Below are 21,040 nucleotides of genomic sequence, written 5' to 3'. Positions count from 1 at the left end.
CAAGGCGAAGGGATTACATGATAAATTAATGGGAAGAGGAGCTATCGATCCCAACAGCTACCTTAATCTATCTAATAATTCCCTTCCTTCAAAGCAACCTCAAAAGAACCTTAATTTTATGAAACCTGATTAAGCTTCTTGTCCCATTCTAGGCTCTTGCGCGCTTACTTTAGTCTCCTGTCCATTGAATTTGATTACTTCAATTAACAGACTGTTGAACCTATCTACAATCATGAGTTTTAGAGTGGATTCACTGGAATTATCGAGTCACCATCTCTTTGATTTGAGTACGATTTCCACGTAGCATATGAAAGTAAATGAACCATCGTCCTCATCATCACACGGTGTTTCGCTTGCCTAAACAATCCATATACCAATGTTGGTCGTAGAGTATTTTGCAGGAGGAGAAAAGGAGAAAGTCCAGTAAAACTGTGATTTTGCAGTAGAAATGCTCAATATATAATACAAAGGAAACTAGGAGTTATCTAAGGAATTAGTATTCGCTTAACATAAGAGCCTGGATGCATTGCAGGGCAGGCTCTCTGACAGTACAAGTAGAACAAAGTTTTCACCAACCAGCTACTTGAATTCTTGGACACAAATGTTCATTTTTATCAGTGCCTGCTGAATTGAAATGTTTACGCAGTCCCTTTTCTGTATACTGGTATAAAAACAAAAAACTCCCACCTCCCTCTTCCATTGATATCCATAGCATGCATATTATTCATACATTATCTGATATATTCACTAATGATAGCTTTCCTTACAAATTCACCATCAATGGTCTTCTTACACCTTCTTAGTATACATAGCATGGTTTTTTTTAATAACAAAATCGATTACCTTGTTGGTGCTGCTGTGAAAGTATGCGGAGAATGTCAAAAGATGTGGGAATATGACATCCCTTGAACACCTACTCATCTGCCGGCAGACACTATATATAGTGTAGCTTTCCATGTTATGGAAAAAGCACCTCTTTCTTTGCTTCCATTTCACTTCCACCGCCTTGAAAAGTGCTGTCTTTTTATTCTTCATTAATAAAGAAAGGAGTTCTATCTAATGCGGTTAGCTCTAATTTATTTCGAACGATTTGGAAATCCATTGCCCAGTGAGGGGGAGAAAGAGAGAAATTGACGGGTATGAGCCAAGCAGGCGACAAGCTGCTGCCATCGTCAAGAAGCAGCAGTGATGATATTGATGGTCAAGTTCTGCCTCGTTCGCCACCGCCTTATATTCAACAACGAGAAGATCACAACAGAGGACCTTCTCTGAATGGTGGTGAAGGGTCAGGTGTCGCAAAATATGGAGAATGCCAGAAGAATCATGCAGCTGCAATTGGTGGGAATGCAAGGGACGGGTGCGGCGAGTTCATGCCTAGTGGAGAAGAAGGAACGCTCAATGCCCTCAAATGCTCGGCCTGCAATTGCCATCGTAATTTCCACAGGAGGGAAATCCTAGCAGTACACCCTTCAATTGTAGATGCTTCAAGAGGCTTGACATTGCATTTGCTACAGTCAGATCCTCTTAATAGTCCTACAGATAATGGTGGAGATGAAACTCACAAGGTGGAGATTGTTGAGAAGAAGAAGAGGAGGTACAGGACCAAGTTCACTGCACAGCAGAAGGAGAAGCTGTTGGCCTTCGCAATGAAAGCCGGATGGAGAATGCAGAAGCTGGATGAACATGCAGTGGAGCAATTCTGCGAAGAGCTTGGGATCGAGAAGAGAGTTCTTAAGGTTTGGATGCACAACAACAAGCATAATTATCTCCCCAGCAAACGTTTATAATGCCACCTTTTCTCCTGGGTTCACGTAATCCACCTCATTCATGTACTCAACCTTTCATTCATGTACTTTCTCTATTCCGTGGCCATCACTTTCTCTAATTAGACAATGATCATGCTGCAGTCGATCATTCAAGTTAGCGCTGTTTCAATCTGTATCTCTAATCCTGTTTAGTCTGCTTGTTAAAGAGTCATATAATTCCCACATTCCCGCATTACTGACGTAACAATCATAGTGTTGACATAATTGGTCCTACTGTCTTCTTTTATCAAGTTTTTGGCAATATGCGTGTCTTCTTCAATGAATGCTTGAGGATGCGAAAGCAGATAGCTTCTCAATTAACAGTGAGCTCCTGACAAAAAGAACCCAAATTTTCCCCAACCTTGGAGAATTTTTAATGAGGAGAGTTCCCCTCTGTTCCGATAAACCGTAGAAATGCATGTGCAAAGGACCTTTACAGTGGAAGGCTGGAAAGCTTGACAGCTAGCAATCCGAAGATCGGACAGAAAGAGTAAACACCATATCTTTTGGAAAAATTCAAAGAGAAAATGGACAAAAGAAAGTGAATTGAGGATCAGAAGAAGACATACGAACTTTCCAATAAAAGCATTCTGAGTATAAATATAGCTCATTAGAGAGTCTAGACCACAGTGGCTACTGAAACTTGGGGCCTAATATTGCCCTCTGGTCTGATAGTAAGCATCTCATGCTCAGACAGCCCGGTCAAGAATGCTAAACGAGAAAATATTTCCCTGTCAAAATCACGTTCAGTCTCTCACATATTGATGAAGTGCTTATATGTAGAATTTGGCTAGGACTATAATTACCACCATGGGGAAACTCTTCTTTTTTTTTTTTTTGGTAAAGTGGGGAAACTCTTCTTTATTTCTTCTTTCTCCCAAGAAGTTTGATCAAGTATCAGGAGAGACTATGGTGCCTCACCAAAAGTTGGTTTTTCTGCTCAGAATCATTTCCTGTTCTCCATCTCGACGTGGTTAAATTTCAACAGTCACTCTTCTAAGTACATGGAAATTTTGCTTTACCCGTCCTTCTGATCGGTTTCATATCGAAAGGCTGATTCTAGAGTTTTGGCTTAAACCGGATATTGTCCTCAATTTGCATGACAATTTGACTTTTACGATTACAGAAAATCTATGCGTTTTATTCCGTAGTTACAGCCGAAGTTATGCTTAGTTTCAGGTAAAACCGAATGTCTCTCATTTTTTGTCAGGAAAATGCCATTCGCTGCGAGATTAGGTCTGGATCGAACATTTTCAAAAGGTTTAGACCTCATTTGACCAAATTTGATCGTTTTGGACTTGATTAACCAAGGGATAAACATACAGGACTTGTTCTATGCATTTGTAGCTTGGATGGAAACGACTACGAATGGTATGTGCTTGCATCCACTGCTGCGTAGAATGCCAAAGTTGAAAGGAGGAATTGATGGGACTCCAGCTAGGGTGAAATGATGAGTGGATATATATGGAGGAAATTTGAAATCACAATATAAGATAATCATGATGAGGAGATTTGCCTCTGCACTCAATTGAGTTGCCATTATTTTCTTAACTAATCAACAAGCAAGCATCAGGATTAAGCCTAGGATACCCGAATACGATAAAGAAAATGCAAAGAAAGGCTAATCTAGATTAAGAGGTTTAATTATGAGGATCAATAGGCAGTAATCGATGACCCACTATCTTTGTATTTGTCAAAAGTGATGGCAATAAACTCTCATAATCTCTTTTGTTTAATATAAGCGGCTGCTTGCGAAAGAGAGTGTGTCACTAGATGGTCTAAGCAGCTAATTCTTGTTTATTTGGGCCCTCCAGGATATAACTAAAGTTAAAAACTCGCTTATCAGCAAATTTTCTTCAGCACAAGTTGTTTTCCTTTTCGTCCATGCAATATAATCCCTAGCTTTAAGATCCCTCAATGTTGCATTGTTTCATAAGCATCTAATGTTCAAACAACCCAAGGCCGTCTCTTGAATTACTTCGTTCTTCGATTAACAATAGTTATAAAGCATTTTGACTAGTCATAGCTTCTCTTCATGTGGTACTTGACAATACATTCCTGTGAAAGTTAACCATTTACCTCTTTCTCTAAGATTAGCATAATAATCAATATTCAGACCCGCGCTACCGCAGGACTTCACCGTGTCTTACTAAAACATCCTTTAAACTTGAATATTCCATTGAAGCCACTCTGCAACATCTTGCAATTTCTAACCATTTCCGCTCCACAAATAAGGGCGTGCATGATAACGCAATTTCATTTTTCTACTTCCGAAACAAATTTTTAGTCCAGAAATAATTTTGGAATAGAAATGAGAAATAAATTTTTTTTACTTTTACAAAAAAAGAAATAAAAACTCTTTTCATCGCTCATCCTTGTGATCGTTGCCCGTCGATGAATGGAAAAAAGCGTAAGAAGGAGAAATTTTGTGTCATTATCAAACGAATTTCTGTTCCCGAAAGAAAAATTTAGTGTCGTTATCAAATACATATTTTTGTTTAGAAACTCGTTAAGGGAACAGAAATAGAAAAATCGGCAAAAATACACCACAAGTGTCATAATTTGTGTACGGCGATCACTTTGGTGCCATAACTTTTTTTCGGATCACTTTGGTGTCAAGTCGGAGGAAAAGAGATCACTTTAATGTCAATTTGGCCGGAAATCCGACGTGGCATTTTTTATTAATTTTTGACGCCGACGTGGCTCGCCGGAGGCTGAGTCAGCGTGTATAGTCAGCATTTTTTATTTTAAATAATTTTTTTCAGCATGTACAGTCAGCATTTTTAATTTTAAATATTTTTTTCCTTTTTTTTTTCTTTTTTTCTTTTCTTTTTTTTCTTTTCTCCCCTCGCCGGCCGGTCGGCCACCGGCGAAGCCCGGGAAGGGCTGGGCGAGGGCGGCCTTGCCCATGGCCGGCGAGGGGCGGCCGACCTCGCCGGCGACAGGCGAGGCCAGCCCAGGCGAGGGCTGCCCTCGCCCGACGCCGGCGAGGGAAGCCCTCGCTTGGGCGGGCGAGGGTCGCCCTCGCCTGAGTTGGGCGTGGGCGACCCTCGCCCGCCCGTGCGAGAGCTTCCTTCGCCCGGGCCGAGCTTCCTTCGCCCGGGCCGGCGAGGGGGCGACCTCGCCCGGGCCGGCGAGGGCCGGCCTCGCCTGTTGCCGGCGAGGGTCGGCCGCCCCTCGCAGCCATGGGCAAGGCCGCCCTCGCCCGGCCCTTCCGGGCTTCGCCGGTGGCCGGCCGGCCACCGGCAACCGGCCGGCGAGGGGAGAAAAGAAAAAAAAGAAAAGAAAAGAAAAAGGAAAAAAGAGGAAAAAAAATATTTAAAATTAAAAATGCTGACTGTACACGTTAAAAAATTATTTAAAATTAAAAATGCTAACTGTACACGCTGATTCAGCCTCCGGCGAGCCACGTCGGCCTAAAAAATTAATAAAAAATGCCACGTCGGATTTCCGACCAAATTGGCACTAAAGTGATCTCTTTTTTTCTGACTTGGCACCAAAGTGATCCGAAAAAAAGTTATGGCACCAAAGTGATCGCCGTACACAAGTTATGGCACTTGTGGTGTACTTTTGCCTAAAAAAATCTATTTCCGGCCAGAAATCTATTCTAGAAACAGAATAATTATCATTTGCGCCCTAAATGTGTCATATATATGTCAAACCTTTTCGGTTACTGAGTTTCACAAAATGAATGGTGCGTTCAGTAAAAGTTATGTTTTATGCTCAAAGGAGTCTCAATTCTTCAAATCTTGGTTCAAAATAGAGAAAGTATCACCTTTAAAAATCCCATCAACTTACACTAGAATCCATTAGGCATCAATAGGTTCATGTCCCAAATAAGTCATCAACATCCATCATCGTTCTTTATCACTACGACAATATCATCAATTTTCTTAGGAGTCTGATCATGTACCAAACCAACTTCTTAGATTACCACACATGTTCCGTGCTCTTATGATGGATATTCGTCGCTAATGGACAAGCACGTATATTTGAACTTGGTCAAGTGTTGAGCAGAGAGATTAGTTTGCTGAACTCCAAGAGTTATTCCCACTAATAGGCAGCTTAGGAGAGACAAACAGAAAAATCTTTCTGGGCCAATTAAATGGAATCATTGGCAGCTACAAAATTTTTGGACAAAGGACATATCAGAGTAACTTGAGATCTCAAGTCTCAAGTCCATAAGTGAAAATTCCAAAGTCAGCATTTCTAGCAGTGACAAATCATAAAGAACGATATGATTAATGAATTGACTCTCTACATGATTATGAATAATCCAAAGCCCCAACTATTCCCTTTAATTACAGATAAGGCTCTTAAGGGGTAAAAGTAAAGACACATCAAAGAAATACATTCATTCCACTTTCCACGTTTCACCTTCAGCACGAACCACTAAATTGACTAACCTCCAATCACAGCCAATGCAGAATGGTTCCCTGGATGCTTTTCAGAGCGACTGTGCTTAGTATGCACAACTTTTCCGATTTACATCTATCTAAAACTCCGTGTCAAAACAAGATAACATGACTTTTGACACCATAGATCTTGCAAAAGGGACATAGCTCAAGCTATACCTGTAGAAATGGGAAATACGTTAGTGGACAAAGTAACCAATGATGATGTGCATTTTATCTGAAAAACAGCATCAAAGAAGAAGAGAGAAGAAACAAAGCAACAAAAAAAGAATTCAAAGATCCCCAGCCTTTCAGGTCCTATAGCAATGTAAATAGAAGATTCCACAGTCCAATTTTTATTTTTTGTTAAGTTATAAACTAGCAATAGTTCCTAAAGAATCAGTGAGACTAGCTTGTAGGATCAAGGGACAGAAGTGAAGTGCATAGAGAGGCTCAAGGCACGCCAAAAAGGGGAGGTCTAGATGGCCTCACTTTCTGCGGAACCAGGCACATATATCCATAAAGTTGATTAAGCCATTTAGATAAGTTATCTCTAGTACTCAATGCACCAAATCTTTTGGTTGATTTAGTTGTGAACACTGGTCAATGGCATATCTATATTTACCTTCTTAATCATAAAATATCCACAAGAAATTTCAATTATAAATAAGTCATACCTCAGCTACATAGCCTTCCTCGGCATTTCATCAGATCAAAAAGCGGTACCCAAGAAGCATGACAAAAAAAGAAAAGAAGCATACGACTTTCTCCAATTTTGCTTTTACTTGGGAATCCATCGATTTCGATAGTTGCATTTCATGGGTCCAAAACCCAATATGAAGGATCAAATTAAAGAAAAGCATGATTTGATCAGGTGAAATTGGTATAGATGTACTACTCCATACACACCAGATAAGGGCACCAAATTCCAAAATGATAGCCAAGAGCGTTAACAGCTTGTTACGAACCTGCACAAGAATATCAAGGGACAAAATCAGCGAGATTTCAGTTTTTTCTCATATAAAGAAAAGGTCTAATACACTATTAGTGAATAAGCAACGGTTTTAACTTACATAGAGGGCGCAAAACAAGGCCACTATGATACTTGCTAGATATATGGCTGTTGCATAGATACGAACGGGATCAAGCATCATATTCACCTGCCTTTTTGGGCCTATCAGGAATGCCGTGCTGTTAATCAGAAAGAAACTTGAACTCAGGGACTTAGCATGAAGACCAATCAATAATGATACTCCAACGTAGAATTTCAAACCAACTCAGGGCTTGTTTGATTATAATTAAGTATAAAGTACTATCTTTCTTTCCTGCCACAAAGTAAAATATCCTCCAAATTTCAAATAATTATGAAAAATATATATGTGAGTTTCCATGTCAACATTTGTAAACTGTGAAAATTTCAAGCGTATAGAGTTAAGAAAAAAGTCAAAGGGCGTCCGCCACAAGATTTAGATTAAGCAGGACATAAAAAGTAAAAGTCTGTCAAGATACGCCCTTAAGCTTATCAAATAGCATGACCAGTAAACATGTCGGAGATAATGGAGGAGAACTAGTTAATAACCAAGTTACAACTGAAAACTCAATTTCTGATATTTCAGTAAGAAATTGAGGAACAAATTGCAGAAATGCACAAAGCACATGCACAGCAAATGACTACAAACCAAAAGCAGAATTAAGTTATCTAGGTAAGAAAACAAAAGGCAGTATTTAGTCCAAGCACAAACCTCCCAAGAGCAAGCAGATTGCCAAAAGTGAATGTGATACCAAATTTCATTGGATGGAAGAAAACAAGCATAGACTGCCAAGGCAAAAAATGATATCAGAACTAATAAGACCATGGAAATACATACCACAGGAATGATACAAGAACTACTCTTTTTCTCATGAAAATCACATTAATATACAATCGGGAAAATATATATGCTTGGTGCCCAGTGCTTGGTCCCAGCCATGGATAGAAAAATCTCTCTTTGTTCTTTTTCCTTAAGAATCCCCAACAATGTACAAATATCTTGAATAGTATCCGCTCCAAGATACAATCACTTCTTTTTCTCTGCTTTTTCCTTTTCCCTGAATTCGCTTTTTCTTCCATATGGCATTGAATGTTTGGACCTTTTAAAGCACCCAATTAGTCCCACCAGGTCCTAGCAGTCCCCAAAATCCACCCAAACTTATAATTTACCAACGTAGGAGGCCCGAGAGGTGAGCCTGACGGATCGCCATTGAAACTTGCATGTGACCAGGCTTCCAGATGCTCAGCCTCAACCAACTCTATTAAACCCTCAGGGAATTTCACATCAGCAAAAAGTATTTCAGTAAGAGGCACCAAACGGAACAACCCATCAGGCATTTAGGTTCTTCAGTTCTATATAATGATCGTCTAGGTAATTAAAGAATCCCCTAGCCTCAAATTCGTGAGCTCTCATGCAAAAGTATGTTCATTTGCCTACCTTCTAATATAGCATGGACGTTCTACATATCAAGTTCTGTACCACATCGAGAAAGCAATAAAAAATTGTCAGTTAGATTCTTTGTAATTGGAATTCATGTGTTTTCCGTAGGTCATCGTAAGCAAGCACACCAAAAGCATAGATCACACTAAATCTGAAACTCAGTTACTTGTTTGGACTTACCAACAGCGTGCAAGTTAACCCAGCAGCCAAACATATGGCAAAGCCATAGAACCTCTGTCCAATTGGAGAAGATAAACGAGGTTAAGTCAAGAGACTAATGGGGAATGTTTTTCATAGGCTAGAGTCTTGCAATCAAGAAAAAGAATAATATAAAGTAGTCAAATGTCAATTGTGCATCCTTCTCTACTTCACGAGGCAAATTATCAGAATTATCTGCAGTAGATTACTAACAAAGAGATCAAATTGTTAATGTAGGCGGATTACCATACTTAGAACAAATGTCTTCAGATATACAATTGAAGAATTGATCAAATCCAGCTATCAATCTCACTAACACAACACCACCACCAACAACAAGAAGTTAAGTGGAGTCGAAATGCTTGCGCTGAGCAGATCCTGCTTAACACCATCTCACAGATGAAGCTAATCCAACACGGCGTTGGAGAAACCCTAACAACGACAACCTCCGAGCAGCTCAAAATCCACGGGACTCGACAACGAGGAGGACTACGATCATCACCGTCGGCAGCGCAAGCGCGACAAAAGGAAAGAGACGGAGGGAGGAGGAGGAGGAGGAGGAGGGGGACCTGCTTGGTGGTGAGAGTGCACTGGCGATTGAACTCGTCCATGAAGGAATCGCCGGCGGCGGAGGCGGACGGGGCGGCCGCTTCTTCTTCGTCCACCTCCATGCCGACCAGCATCTTGACCTTCTCGTACGCCTGGTTCATCCTCTCCATCGCTCCCGGTTCCTCCGCCGGATCCGCGAGCCCAGATCCCACTCCGATCTCTGAGCCGAGTTCGATCGGAGCAGCTCGGATCTCGGCGACTTTCTATCGGGTTGAAATCGGGAGGCGGAATGCGACGTCACTCCCAACGTCAGATGTTGGATTCCGACATGGCAACGGAAGACAGAGGCGAGAACCCGCTGGCGCCGGGGTCTATTATGTTTTTTGTTTTGTTTTGTTTTTTGCAAAATTGAAAATGAAGATGGTTAATATCACGAAAAATTTCAAACTGATATATATGTGATAAATTTATCTAAAAATTAATTTTTTGATCACCAAAAATCTCAAAATTAATACAACAAATTTATCATCCATTAGTTTCCGTTAAATTTTACTGTCAAATTGCTAAGTTGGATGACATGTGGCAGTTGACGGGCACCGGTTTGGAGTTTTACCCTCCGTTTGTCACAGATGTACCAATTTAATGGAAACTATCGGATGTTGAGGTTTTTGCTGGTCAACAATTAGTTTAGGGTAAATTTGTCATAGGTATACATGTTTGGGGTTTTTCGTGGTAAAAAAATTAGTTTTTGGTAAATTTGTCATAGATATACTAGTTTGGGGTTTTTCGTGGTATTAATTCAATTGAAAATAAATATGATTTGTTTTGGAAAAAATGAATAATTTTAAAAATATTTTCTTAAAAATGATTGGTTGTATCCCTTTAAATAATTAATTAATGAAAAAATACATTCATTGATCGAAAAAAATTTATGTCTAAATATTTTCGAGGATGATGAAAATAGATTTCATTCATTTATTTTTATGAGCAGTATAAATAATTATTTTTTAGAAAATGTTTTTCGAATCATCCATTTTTTGCGAAAACGCATTAACTCGATTTGGTTGGATTTTTTTTTTTGGTCGGGACTCGATTTGGTTGGATTGATTAGGACGAAAAGGAATGGATTTAAATAAATTTTTTTCACAAAAGAAGAGAAGGTATTTAAAGGAATTGAGTCATAAATACGATTTTTATGTACTTACAAATTTATATGTGAAATATAATAGTGCAACCGGGAAAAAAAGAAAAAAAATTCTTAAGTAATAAACAAAGCTTTTCAAATCCCTTTGAAATCCTCCATATTTTGGAGAGATTAAAAGACAATTAAAAATATACATAGAAATTGACTGGACTGATCCTTCTTAATATCTGCTAATCCCTTCTAATCTTTTTACCCCAGCAAAACACGATCATTTATGTTCCCTTCTAATCTCTAAGGCTGCACATATTCAACACGATTAGTTTATACGAAACAAGACAAAACATGAAAAATAGAGATAATTTGAATATGATACCAGCATGATGCGTGAAATGCATTACGTATTAATAGCAGTTCAATGATTTAGTTTATTAGTTATAAACTATGATGTCTCAATGCAAAGACAAAATTGTTTGCACACAATTTATAGGATTCAAACAGGCGACCTCCAGTTCCCGAGCTAGAAATTCCCCGACGCTCCAATCAATTACGCCGGCTCTGGAGCTTAGATTTAGAGATTTCTCTTACCCGATCCACCTTCTCACACAAAATCCATTTCAAAAAAGCTTATTTTTTCAACTTTAGACAAATTAACTTATCCGTATTAAAAAAATTAATCTGTCAATCAGTACGATATCATTGAAATATGACACATGGATGCAATTTACAAGCACCCATAATCATAATCTCATCTCACACTAGACATCATTTTATTTCATTAATTACACAAAAATCAAACTAACAAGCACCCGTGTTCGTAACATTTGGGACAACACAACAATACATGATCTTACAAAAAGTTACAGCCATGGATCGGGCAGCATGAACTACACTAGATGCTACATAGGATGAGCAAGTCGTGTCCGTCTTCCATGTCTCCGGGCAAAATCAAAGCCTCACAAGGAACGGGGAATGGATCAGTTGATTTTGCGACAGTTGAGACGGACCTCGCCGTTGGAACCATCCTTGACGTCGAGCAGGCTCATCTTGCGCATGGCCTGCTGGAAGTCGAAGAAGAACATGGCCTGGTTCATGGCGTACCTGCTCACCGTCCCTCTGGTCTGGGTGCTGGCGAACAGGGTCTGGTCCGACGTCAGCACGCCTGCCCTGTTGGCAAGGGCGAAGTAGTAGGCGTTGTCAAAGGTGTTCCGGGTGGCGTCGAAGGGCTGCTCCGTGGTGTCCCCTGCACTGCACGTCTTGGACAGCGTCCGGGCAAAGCCGGGGTCGAGGGTCGGGTCTGAGTTGCTCAGCCTTTGCTTGAACGATGAGCACCTCGCCACTCCCAACGTGTGTGCACCTATCAGACCCATTGATTGCGATTAACCTAAGTCATGATCCGCTCCATGATTTGATTTTACATGTTTCGATCACTTTATGGCAGCAGCGTGTGACAAATTGTTTGATTGTAAAGGGGAGGTGATCCTAGATCAAAGATTTGTACGACCCACCACTCAAAAAACAAGACGAATTAGTTTGTCGACAACTTTCTTCTCTACCAAACCAATTATAATAAGATCGACACTTGATTCATACATTCAATAAGCTTCTGTGGGTCATGCATCTATAATCTAGAGAGTCGGTCGCTCCGTGGCTCTCTATATCAAACCTTACATTGGCTTGAATAGCATTTGATGCTCAGGAGATGATGTACAACTTAGACCATGATGTCTTCGTCGATTCTAAAATATGTTGATCCAATAATGATTGCAAGAGCTCTCTTTTTTAAAAGAAAATGAGAAAGATTTTGCATGCAATGATTAATTTGGATGGACGGCAAGGTTCCTTGCTATGTAAGACCATTTAAAGATATCTTTTGAATATAGACGTTTGTTAGGCATCGGATGACTCGGCCGAGAAAAAAGGGAAGCAATCGAATACCGGACAAAGCGACCATCTCCTGGGCGGAGAAGCCGTGCTGTCCGAACATGCGGATGAGTTCAGAGGCGTTGAAGGTGGGGGCGGGGAGGTTTCTGGTGTCCTCTATCCTTGATCTCGTTCCGTCCTTCCGCCCTTTTGGTATGTCGTATCTTGGACCTCCCGCCTGTAATTCATGTTCTCACAGTAATGAAGGTTGAAAGAGGAGAGTGAGGGGGGAGTGACTGAGCCTTGCACTCGTGAATGATGTAGGCAGAAGAGATTACCCAAAACACTGCATCTCTGGCGGCAATGGCCAAGATATCGGCGCAGGAGACAACACCCGGGCATTGCTGTTCGATCTGCTCTTTCGCATCGTCGATCACTTTGTACCCTCTCAAGCTCAAATTCGCAGGCGAGTCTTTCTCCGCGGTGTTGTCCTTGGTCGAATCTAGCAACACTGACCCATCACATCCCTGCACACGCACATATATTCCATGTTCAGGTTCAGCAAGCAGCACAGAAAGGCAGTGTATAGATATGGATCCATGTGATGAACTTGTTTTGTATATAGTTGAGCTTTGAGCTCGCATCGCTTGTCAATATGTATATGCATACATGCAGTAACTGAAGGGTTATAGTGGAGGACCTGAATGAAGCAGTCATGGAAATGCATGCGGAGGAGGCCAGCTGCTAGAGTAGGGTCGGACTGAAGGGCGGAGGTGACGGTGTTCATGACGATCTGCTCGGCGAAGGGGCAGGTCATGAAATAGTAGTCCATCCCCAGCGCATCGGCTCCTATCCCAAACCTGAACAACCCGCTCAACCCCATCATCTCCATCAACAACATCGTCCACATCACATCCGCCACCGCTCTCCTCTTTGCCCTTGCCATCACTACTGCCACCGGCACCTGAGATTCGGATATATCGGAATTCTAAGGAAATGGCTATCTTGAAGAGCGATGTCCAGCTACTTCAAAAGTAAGTCCCTAGTGTTCTTTCTTATATAGATAAACAATATGAACAGAAAAACGCATGATTGCAATGGTTTACCTTCCATATATGTTGCTTAGATTAGACTAAATAATTTAAAGCTGTAAACAACCAAAACACACTCCCTCACACACATGGGAAAAGTTGAAGATAGTGGGGTCTATCTCCTCCTCCACGATGTGATAATATGTGCATGACCACCTTTGACAAATTAATCACTTTCTTTTTGTTTTGATTGATCCCCCCTGAACGGTTTTCTTGGACACAAGTCACCACTGAATCATGCAATAGCCTTGATGCTCATTGGCTTCATGCACCCATTATTCAGCAATATGCACAGTTGACTTTAAAAAGCAGGTTTGGTTTTAGACTGATAAGATTTCTAAGATATCCTATGTGTCAGCATATTAATTACCATTACTTTCTCTGCTACACAGTGAATTAACTTAGTGATAACATTTTCAGATCAATCATTTAGCTTGATGCAACACATCACAACACGAGTCATAACATTACGATGATTCAGCCCAAAGTCCAGCTCCATACTTACAATATATATGGCCATATCCTCTCTCTACTCCTCCCAAAGGTGATATCTTGTTTGAATCGAGTGTCAAAACGTTTGTTCTTAATTGTTAGACAATGATGAGACTATATCTCATGCTCTCGACTTGCGCGGCATGTAAAGGATGGTAGGACATGAAGAAAGCTTACAACAGGCTCGACCCTATATATTATTACAACAGTCATATATATATATATATGTATATATATGTATGTGAGTTGTGTTTCGGCTTTCAAGTCATGTTTGGTCTTGCCAAGGCAATCATTCATTCAAACATCGCTTTTTTCGGGTCTCGTGAACATCCAAAAGCGTAGTTTACTAATCAAACCTTACGCATAATTTAGCAATAATAACTTTAACAGTTGTAGCGATTACGAGTCTAGTAAAAGAACTCTGCAAAAGTCGGGGTTTCTTGAAGCTTGCTGATCACTGTTTTAAACCCTACAAAAGGTGGTAATGTATACAGCAGAAACTTACAGGGCGATGATCAGAATGCTGTTAGACGAAGGGTCATTGATGTTCCTCAACAGTGAGTAGCATAACATGTAGATAAGATTTCACAGAAGAATAATGTTGGGTAAGCAAATGATAACCACATGTATCCATTCATGCATGGCGGCTGCTCAATTGGACCATGTGGGTATGGAGGGAATGTAAGTCAAAAGTGCGTAAAACACTAATATATATTTGCAGCTGTTCTCCAATATGTCGAGACATCAGATCAGATGAGTGAGAGAAAAGCAAATATACCTACTCCTGTTATGATGTGGGAGTGGGAGAAGCTGATAGTGCCTTGGAAAAAGTTGGAAAAAATTGCGCGTGTGATGGTACAATCGTCTGTCCCCGTGAGTGCCCCTCACACGCATTCTCGATTGATTGACATTAGAATATTATTGTTTTTTTTTTGGTAATCCGGGAACCCTCCGCACGGCCGACAGCCGAGGAGGTAAATCCGGGGTGACGCTAGCACAGGATCCACCACCACGACGTCACGCTTAAGAATCCCTAACGCCAGCGCTGGGATTCGAACTCCTAGCTTTCGTGGGGGGAGGGGAGTCCGAAGCCAGCACAGCCGGTGGTAACATTAGAATATTATTGTTTCTCTCTTCTTCATCCATAATGTTTTGAGGAACTGCTGCTGTTCATGATTTTTTTTTTTTGGTCATAGCTGCTGTTCACGATTGAGATGTGGCTTTTGCACCATCCAGTGACACCAAATAGGGTGTGAGGTTCACCCCTTTCACTTCACATAAAAGCTTTGCATGTGTGTGCGCAACGTGGCGGTGCCGAAAGCTATAACTCACCTCTTGCTCACAAAAACTACCCTTTATGATTCTACTTAGCACACACCTATGGTTCCATACTATGTGGCGTGGCTGGTGCCTGGTGAAACATTTTCCAAAATCTCTCTCCTCCTTTATAAAGCCAAACTTGTTTTAGATTACATTTATTGACCTATACATTAGCCTCTACCACAATCATTTCGACATATCACCGCCACCACCACAAGCGTAAATCGATGAGGAGCACGTTCTTCGTCAACCCAAAAAAAGGGAGGAAAAAGACCTATCTTAATTTTTCACGAAACAAATGAAATCGAAAACGATAATTACCTTCTCCCCTCCCCTCTCTCCGCGCCGCCACAAGTTATACCGTAAAAATAATTGTCAAATCAATAAAAAGAAAAAGTAGAAAGAGCACTTAAGTCATCCACCAAAGAGGTCCAGTGTTATGTGCGCATGCAGCTCCTTGAGCCTTTAAATTAGGTCCACAGCCCCAGACAAAAGATTTCATATAAAAGGGACAAGCAAACATAATGAGCTCCTTCAAAACTAACCCATCTTTCGATCTTTTCTGGACATTCGGTTTTGTGCCTTTTTTCTTGATTGTTCCAGCAAGAAGACAGCTTCTAGCATAGACACAATGCAACTAATGCACATGTTTCAGTACATGTCTGAGAGAGAGAAAAGCCCCTATGCTCTTTCAGAGAAATGACACGGAATCTCGTCAAAGTGAAAACATGCATTCAAGCAGAGATGTGCATCAAGGTGCCTCAACCACGCTATCCAGCAAAGCAATTCAAACATCACACGAGAGAGAGCTTCTATAACCGAGCTAACCTTTTCCTTTCCACTTTTCCATTCGGAGAGACAGACACAAAACATTTACAAGTTCGAAGAAAACATGGCGCAAAATTAAGCCTTAAAGCATCTTCTGTCCAACTGTGTCATTTATGTACAACTTCCCAAGCGGTCCTCCTAAGGGTCAACTTCACTAGCATAATTTAAGTGTAGAGGGCATTTACAACATAAAAAGACCGTCGGTTAGCATCTGATTAACGCGGATATCGACGAAGGACGGTTTCGCCTCATCCTCGCCATCCTCACTAGCCTTGAGCATCTTGCCTGAGCTCCTGCACCTACTGCAAATGAACCTCGCAGGAACCGACTCCGAGTCGTTTATGCCTGAGCACCTTGTATGCTGCCACACGCCGCACACATCGCATGCTAACATTCTCTCCCCATCATCGTCCTTGGCTCCACACTTGCAATCCACCGTCCAGTTTTCGAGGCCTCTCTCCAGTCTGTACTTGCTAACCCCATTTTTCACGAAGCATCTTCCCCGAACACGAACTAAGTTAGTCAAACCCGTTAGATACTTGACCTGGGTGGAATCATCAACACCTCTATAGTCAAGTAGGTCATCCGCTTGAAATCTTCTACACATCAGATATACATCTTGAAAAGCTCTCGCCACTTCGTGCTTAAGGTCAGAAACTGTAGCATTTGGCGACAAAATTATTAATTCTGGAGGAGGACATGTTGTACTTGACATTGCGTGATCTGCCAGTTCCACCTGACACACGAGAGAGATTGAAAATGGGTTGGCAGTTGATGGCACTTCTTCTGCCCTGTAGTCTTTCATGAACTGCTTGCAATCAAGGAGTCTCTGGGCTGCCTCCACATAATCCGTTGTGTGAGTTCCTTCGTTCAACATTTTATGAGGATGAAGGATAGAGTCATACAGATATCTCAAATCTCGTATGAGATTATCCTCTGATGGACGACTGATGAAGGAAGACTTTTTGCCGGACGCATTGTTCCCAGTGGATGCAGTGCCTCCAGGCTCAAGCCTGAGATATAGGTTAAGTGCTTTGAGAAACAGAGACTTGACATACACAAATAATACAACACTAACGGTGAGGGAAGAGGCGTGAAGCAAGCTCTAAGGAGAAGAATGTTGGAAAGAATATGACATCTGTGGACTTTGGAAATCTAAAAAGGACTGGTTTAACTAAATGGACAATGGTTGTCAATACCGAGTCAAATGGTCATCGTTTGTCTGAAAGTATCTATCATATAAAGAAGAACCTAGAAGCAACTGAGAACTGACCTGTATTCAAAATCATCAGAATCAGGATTCCACCGAGAGCTAATGACCATTGCACTAGAGACGGATTTATCCCTGAGCTCCCGAAGACAGTGATCAAGAAGTTCTGCAGATGCTACTCTGTAAGCAGCACCCCTAAGTGCACGCCTACTCACCCAATTAGAACTGGAGACAGCCCGTAACACCCTCACTATTGCTTCTTCCACTCGTTCAACCTCACTTCTTGTCCAAGATCCCAAGGCCCCACAATCACGGGACCTAACCTTGTTAAAGATGGCATCACCATCTCTCGACGAGGATTTCCGAGCTCCATGGACCAAACTCAATAAAAAACAAAAGAGATCCCTTATATTTACAAGCTCGTGCTTGGACAAGGATTGGTAGAATGAGATAATGTCAGGCAAGTGAGAAGAAGGGTTCCATCCTTGAGAGAGGAAGGTTGACAGAGGCAGGCTGGAGAGGCTTTCCACGGACCTATTATAGACATCCCGTGTGATACCGAAGCTACCAGTGCCAAATTCATAACCCCACTCACCATACCATGGGTGTCCCTTGGTGACAGCATGCAGCAGTCGATATTCCAACCCAAACTTTTTCGATACGTCCATAACACTAACCTTTCTGCTCATGCATGAAAAAGAGAAATGTCCAAGTTTAGCAGACAGCTCGTCCAGAAAATATAAAGTGCCACTTATAAAATCAGTAAACTGACATTGGAACCAAGAAACAAATACACGAAACACCAGAGAGATTTGATGGATGGAAGTGACAACTAATCTCATGCCGTTATGGTGACTTAACCGGTGCACGTGTGTGGTGGCTAGCACGTGTCGCCCCCAGGGTTTACCTCCCGGCTGTCGGCCGTGCGGGGGTTCCCTAGGTTACCAAAAATAAAAAATAAAAAAATCTCATGCCGTTATTCTTGCAATAAGATGATATCTCACCCTAGCTTCTACTTCTGCACGTTTCATTTCAGATGTCTAGAATTGGTAGTTGCCTGTGTATCTCCTTTTCTTCATCTTTTTCCTCATCTGCTATTGCTTACTAGCTTCTCTTCTCGTTTAATAAAATGTTCAGCTCTTTTTATCGGAGGATCAGGAGGAGGAGCAGAGGAAAGGCAAGATCTAATCTACATTGAATCCTTTCCTCTGGAGAGGACTGGGAATCAGCGAGTATATCGAAACTATAAGTTAGGACAAGCATAAGGTAGCATTATATGCTAATCCTACCCTAATCCAACACAAGATAAAGGAAAGAGCATTTTCTTCTAACTTGATGCAAGTCCATTTTTCGGGGTATAATAAAATGAATTGAGAGAATGCTAACCTCACTCCAAGCGTTTTACAAAGGCGATCCCAGAAATCCATGATGTGACAGCCGGAAAGGAACCTGGAACCCCCTTCCCGGCCGTTGACTCTGAGCAGATGGCCGAACCCATTGGAGTGGACCACAGCGTGCAAAAGGTGGGTAGTGTTCTCCAACTGGTGAAACACCCAGTCCTCCACATCGTCCTCGGTCATCACATGGTTGCAAGACTTGCACCTGTAAAAGAGCAAGAAAACCCAACAAAAGCGGTCACGATGGCGAAACACGCGACCGACGATCAAATGGGCAGGAAGGGGGGGAAAAGAGGGGAAGGAGGGAATCACCTCGACTCGGAGAAGTGCAAGAGATCACCACAGCAGATGCAGGGCTTGTGGTGTCCGCCGATGGAACTCCCGTCGGCCTTGATTATGAAATGGTACCGCTTCCCGCACACCGGATGCCCGCTCCACCCTTCAAAATTCAAGAATTCAAGATCAAGATCGTGACGATAGAAATCATCATTCTGCTGCCTCAGAAACCCAACGAATCAAGTCAAAGGAATTGTATGAACAATGAATCCTAGACCAAGAAACACCAGGACCGGTAACAGTAAATCAACATCTTCACTCGATCATCCGGCAATGAAAATCAAGAAAAAAAGAAAGAAAGAAAAAGAAACGATTTTCATCCATCCAGGAATCCAATTCAAGAACGCATGACGGGATCGTTGTCGCGGACCAATCGTGACGTGGCAAGGCAATTCGCTGAGCTGTCCGTGTTGGTAATGATCTTCGGATAAAGTCAAGCCAATAATGATATGTCGATGGACCACAGCTGTCCGGTGGGGGTGGTGGGCCAGTGCCAGCTCACCATCGCTTCATCAGCATGGTGCCACGTGCACACTTGACCAACTGCCCCTCTCTTCTTTTTTCCCAATTTATTTATTTATTTAACAAAATAAAAAAGAAGCAATTTTTCCATCACTAATCCAACTAGTTCGCGGGGTCCAGTTGATCCTGACCGTTCCTTAGTCCAACCAAAGCCACAACACTCCACCAACATCAATATCTCGTATCGCGAGATGTTCGGTTCGAATCGGCACGATACATTGGAACCACCGGCCCGCCCGCCTCGCATCTTTTCGCGAGGAGGGTCGTCGACCAAACCAAAACCATCACGGAATTGAACAAAACAACGAGCGGAACTCACCGACGACTCGGCACTGGTCGCAGTACACGGATCTGGATCTGGACACCTCCTCCTCCACCACGTCCAGGCACACCGTCGCCGGCGACGGGTCGGGGCCCCCACCCGTCACCACGTCCCCCACCCGGAACAGCACCGGCCACGTCGTCAGGTGGGGGAACAGCGAGGACGGCGGCGGCGGCGGCACCGCGTGCCTGGACAGGAACTCCTTCACCCTCGCCCTGAACGGGCCCGCTCCCCCGGCTCCTCGACCGCCGCCGGCGGCGGCGGCGGTGGAGGAGGAGGAGGAGGAGGAGGGGAAGGTGAGGAAGTCGGAGAGGTCGGCCGTGACCCGCCTCTTCATGCGCTTCATCGGCCTCCCGGAGACTACCATGGCGGTCCCGACGGCTGCTATGGTGGCGCGTGGGGAGGGTAGGTCAGATCTCGCCCGCGGGGGGTCGCGGATCTGGAGGGGCGGAGATCGGAAGGTGGGGAGGTGGGAAGGAGGTGCGGAGGTTGAAGGATCTGCGATCTGCGATAGAGAGAGAGAGAAAGAGAGAGTGAGGGGGAAGGACGGAAAGGGGGTGTGGTGTGTTTCAGGTTGCGAGATTCGATTGGGGGTGTGGGCGAGCGAGAGTACAAATCAATCTGTTGCTTCTTCTTCTTCTTCTTCTTCTGCTTCTTCGTTGCAGCTTATTCGACGATTTCCATGGCGAGGCATAAACTTAAAAAATTAAATTAAAATTAAGTTTTCTTTTCTGGGTTTTCCTTTTATAATTGAAAAGAAAGGAAATCGCGAGAAATCTGTTCTTCTTTGAGTCGGTTTGAGAGAGAGAGAGAGAGAGAGAGAGAGAAGGGTGGATGAGGAATGAGGGGAAGGACTTCGGATTGATATTAACTGCTTTTGGAGGGACCGGAAAACAATGCGACAACTTTTTCTTTTTGTTTTTGTTTTATTTCAATCGCTTGTTTGTTATTTTATTATATTTAGGAGGGCCGGCTTCGGGTGGGCGGAATTACGAGAGTGCCCTTCGCGGGAAGTTTCTGGGAAACCGAGCCGGGCTTTTGCCATCCCGGGGGCTGGAGAAAATATTCAGCGGTATGTGCTCGCCACGTCATAGGCTGATG

General features: G+C 42.5%; 4 protein-coding genes across 4 annotated transcripts; 1 reads left to right on the top strand and 3 right to left on the bottom strand.

Annotated features, from left to right (window-relative positions):
• Positions 1-985: 985 nt before the first annotated feature.
• On the top strand, positions 986-2,056 carry LOC115682642 (zinc-finger homeodomain protein 1-like). The gene has a single exon (XM_030606921.2). The coding sequence runs from the start codon at positions 1,140-1,142 to the stop codon at positions 1,785-1,787; it is 648 nt and encodes a 215-aa protein (XP_030462781.1). The 5' UTR covers positions 986-1,139; the 3' UTR covers positions 1,788-2,056.
• A 3,990-nt stretch (positions 2,057-6,046) lies between these two features.
• LOC115682650 (uncharacterized) lies at positions 6,047-9,801 on the bottom strand. The gene is made up of 6 exons (XM_030606939.2): positions 9,438-9,801; positions 8,851-8,904; positions 7,942-8,015; positions 7,273-7,390; positions 7,109-7,167; positions 6,047-6,379 (listed from the first exon to the last, which is right to left on the bottom strand). The coding sequence occupies exons 1-6, from the start codon at positions 9,585-9,587 to the stop codon at positions 6,301-6,303; spliced, it is 534 nt and encodes a 177-aa protein (XP_030462799.1). The 5' UTR covers positions 9,588-9,801; the 3' UTR covers positions 6,047-6,300.
• A 1,421-nt stretch (positions 9,802-11,222) lies between these two features.
• LOC115682656 (peroxidase 47) lies at positions 11,223-13,486 on the bottom strand. Its single transcript, XM_030606948.2, has 4 exons — positions 13,122-13,486; positions 12,760-12,948; positions 12,497-12,659; positions 11,223-11,915 (listed from the first exon to the last, which is right to left on the bottom strand). Exons 1-4 carry the CDS (start codon positions 13,365-13,367, stop codon positions 11,536-11,538), a joined length of 978 nt encoding a protein of 325 aa, XP_030462808.1. The 5' UTR covers positions 13,368-13,486; the 3' UTR covers positions 11,223-11,535.
• Positions 13,487-15,854: 2,368 nt separating this feature from the next.
• On the bottom strand, positions 15,855-20,751 carry LOC115682622 (PHD finger protein At1g33420-like). The gene is made up of 5 exons (XM_030606897.2): positions 19,937-20,751; positions 19,072-19,198; positions 18,749-18,964; positions 17,426-18,043; positions 15,855-17,165 (listed from the first exon to the last, which is right to left on the bottom strand). The coding sequence occupies exons 1-5, from the start codon at positions 20,304-20,306 to the stop codon at positions 16,334-16,336; spliced, it is 2,163 nt and encodes a 720-aa protein (XP_030462757.1). The 5' UTR covers positions 20,307-20,751; the 3' UTR covers positions 15,855-16,333.
• Between the last annotated feature and the right edge of the window lie 289 nt (positions 20,752-21,040).

The sequence above is a fragment of the Syzygium oleosum genome, unplaced genomic scaffold (assembly GCF_021117445.2).
Source record: "Syzygium oleosum isolate NSW1041296 unplaced genomic scaffold, Sole_v2.1 Sole_v2.26, whole genome shotgun sequence".
Taxonomy (NCBI): Eukaryota; Viridiplantae; Streptophyta; class Magnoliopsida; order Myrtales; family Myrtaceae; genus Syzygium; species Syzygium oleosum.
This window is presented reverse-complemented; position numbering and strand designations above follow the sequence as displayed.

Coding starts and splice junctions, on each gene's coding strand:
- LOC115682642 (XM_030606921.2), top strand. CDS start 1,140: ATGAGCCAAGCAGGCGACAAGCTGCTGCCATCGTCAAGAAGCAGCAGT.
- LOC115682650 (XM_030606939.2), bottom strand. CDS start 9,587: ATGGAGAGGATGAACCAGGCGTACGAGAAGGTCAAGATGCTGGTCGGC. Junction 8,905..9,437: donor GCACTCTCACCACCAAGCAG/GTCCCCCTCCTC, acceptor CCAATTGGACAG/AGGTTCTATGGCTTTGCCAT. Junction 6,380..7,108: donor GAATTTGGTGCCCTTATCTG/GTGTGTATGGAG, acceptor CCATTTCTACAG/GTATAGCTTGAGCTATGTCC.
- LOC115682656 (XM_030606948.2), bottom strand. CDS start 13,367: ATGGCAAGGGCAAAGAGGAGAGCGGTGGCGGATGTGATGTGGACGATG. Junction 12,949..13,121: donor TCCATGACTGCTTCATTCAG/GTCCTCCACTAT, acceptor GTGCGTGTGCAG/GGATGTGATGGGTCAGTGTT. Junction 12,660..12,759: donor CCAGAGATGCAGTGTTTTGG/GTAATCTCTTCT, acceptor CATGAATTACAG/GCGGGAGGTCCAAGATACGA.
- LOC115682622 (XM_030606897.2), bottom strand. CDS start 20,306: ATGGTAGTCTCCGGGAGGCCGATGAAGCGCATGAAGAGGCGGGTCACG. Junction 18,044..18,748: donor TGTAAAACGCTTGGAGTGAG/GTTAGCATTCTC, acceptor ATGCATGAGCAG/AAAGGTTAGTGTTATGGACG. Junction 17,166..17,425: donor TCTGATGATTTTGAATACAG/GTCAGTTCTCAG, acceptor CCTATATCTCAG/GCTTGAGCCTGGAGGCACTG.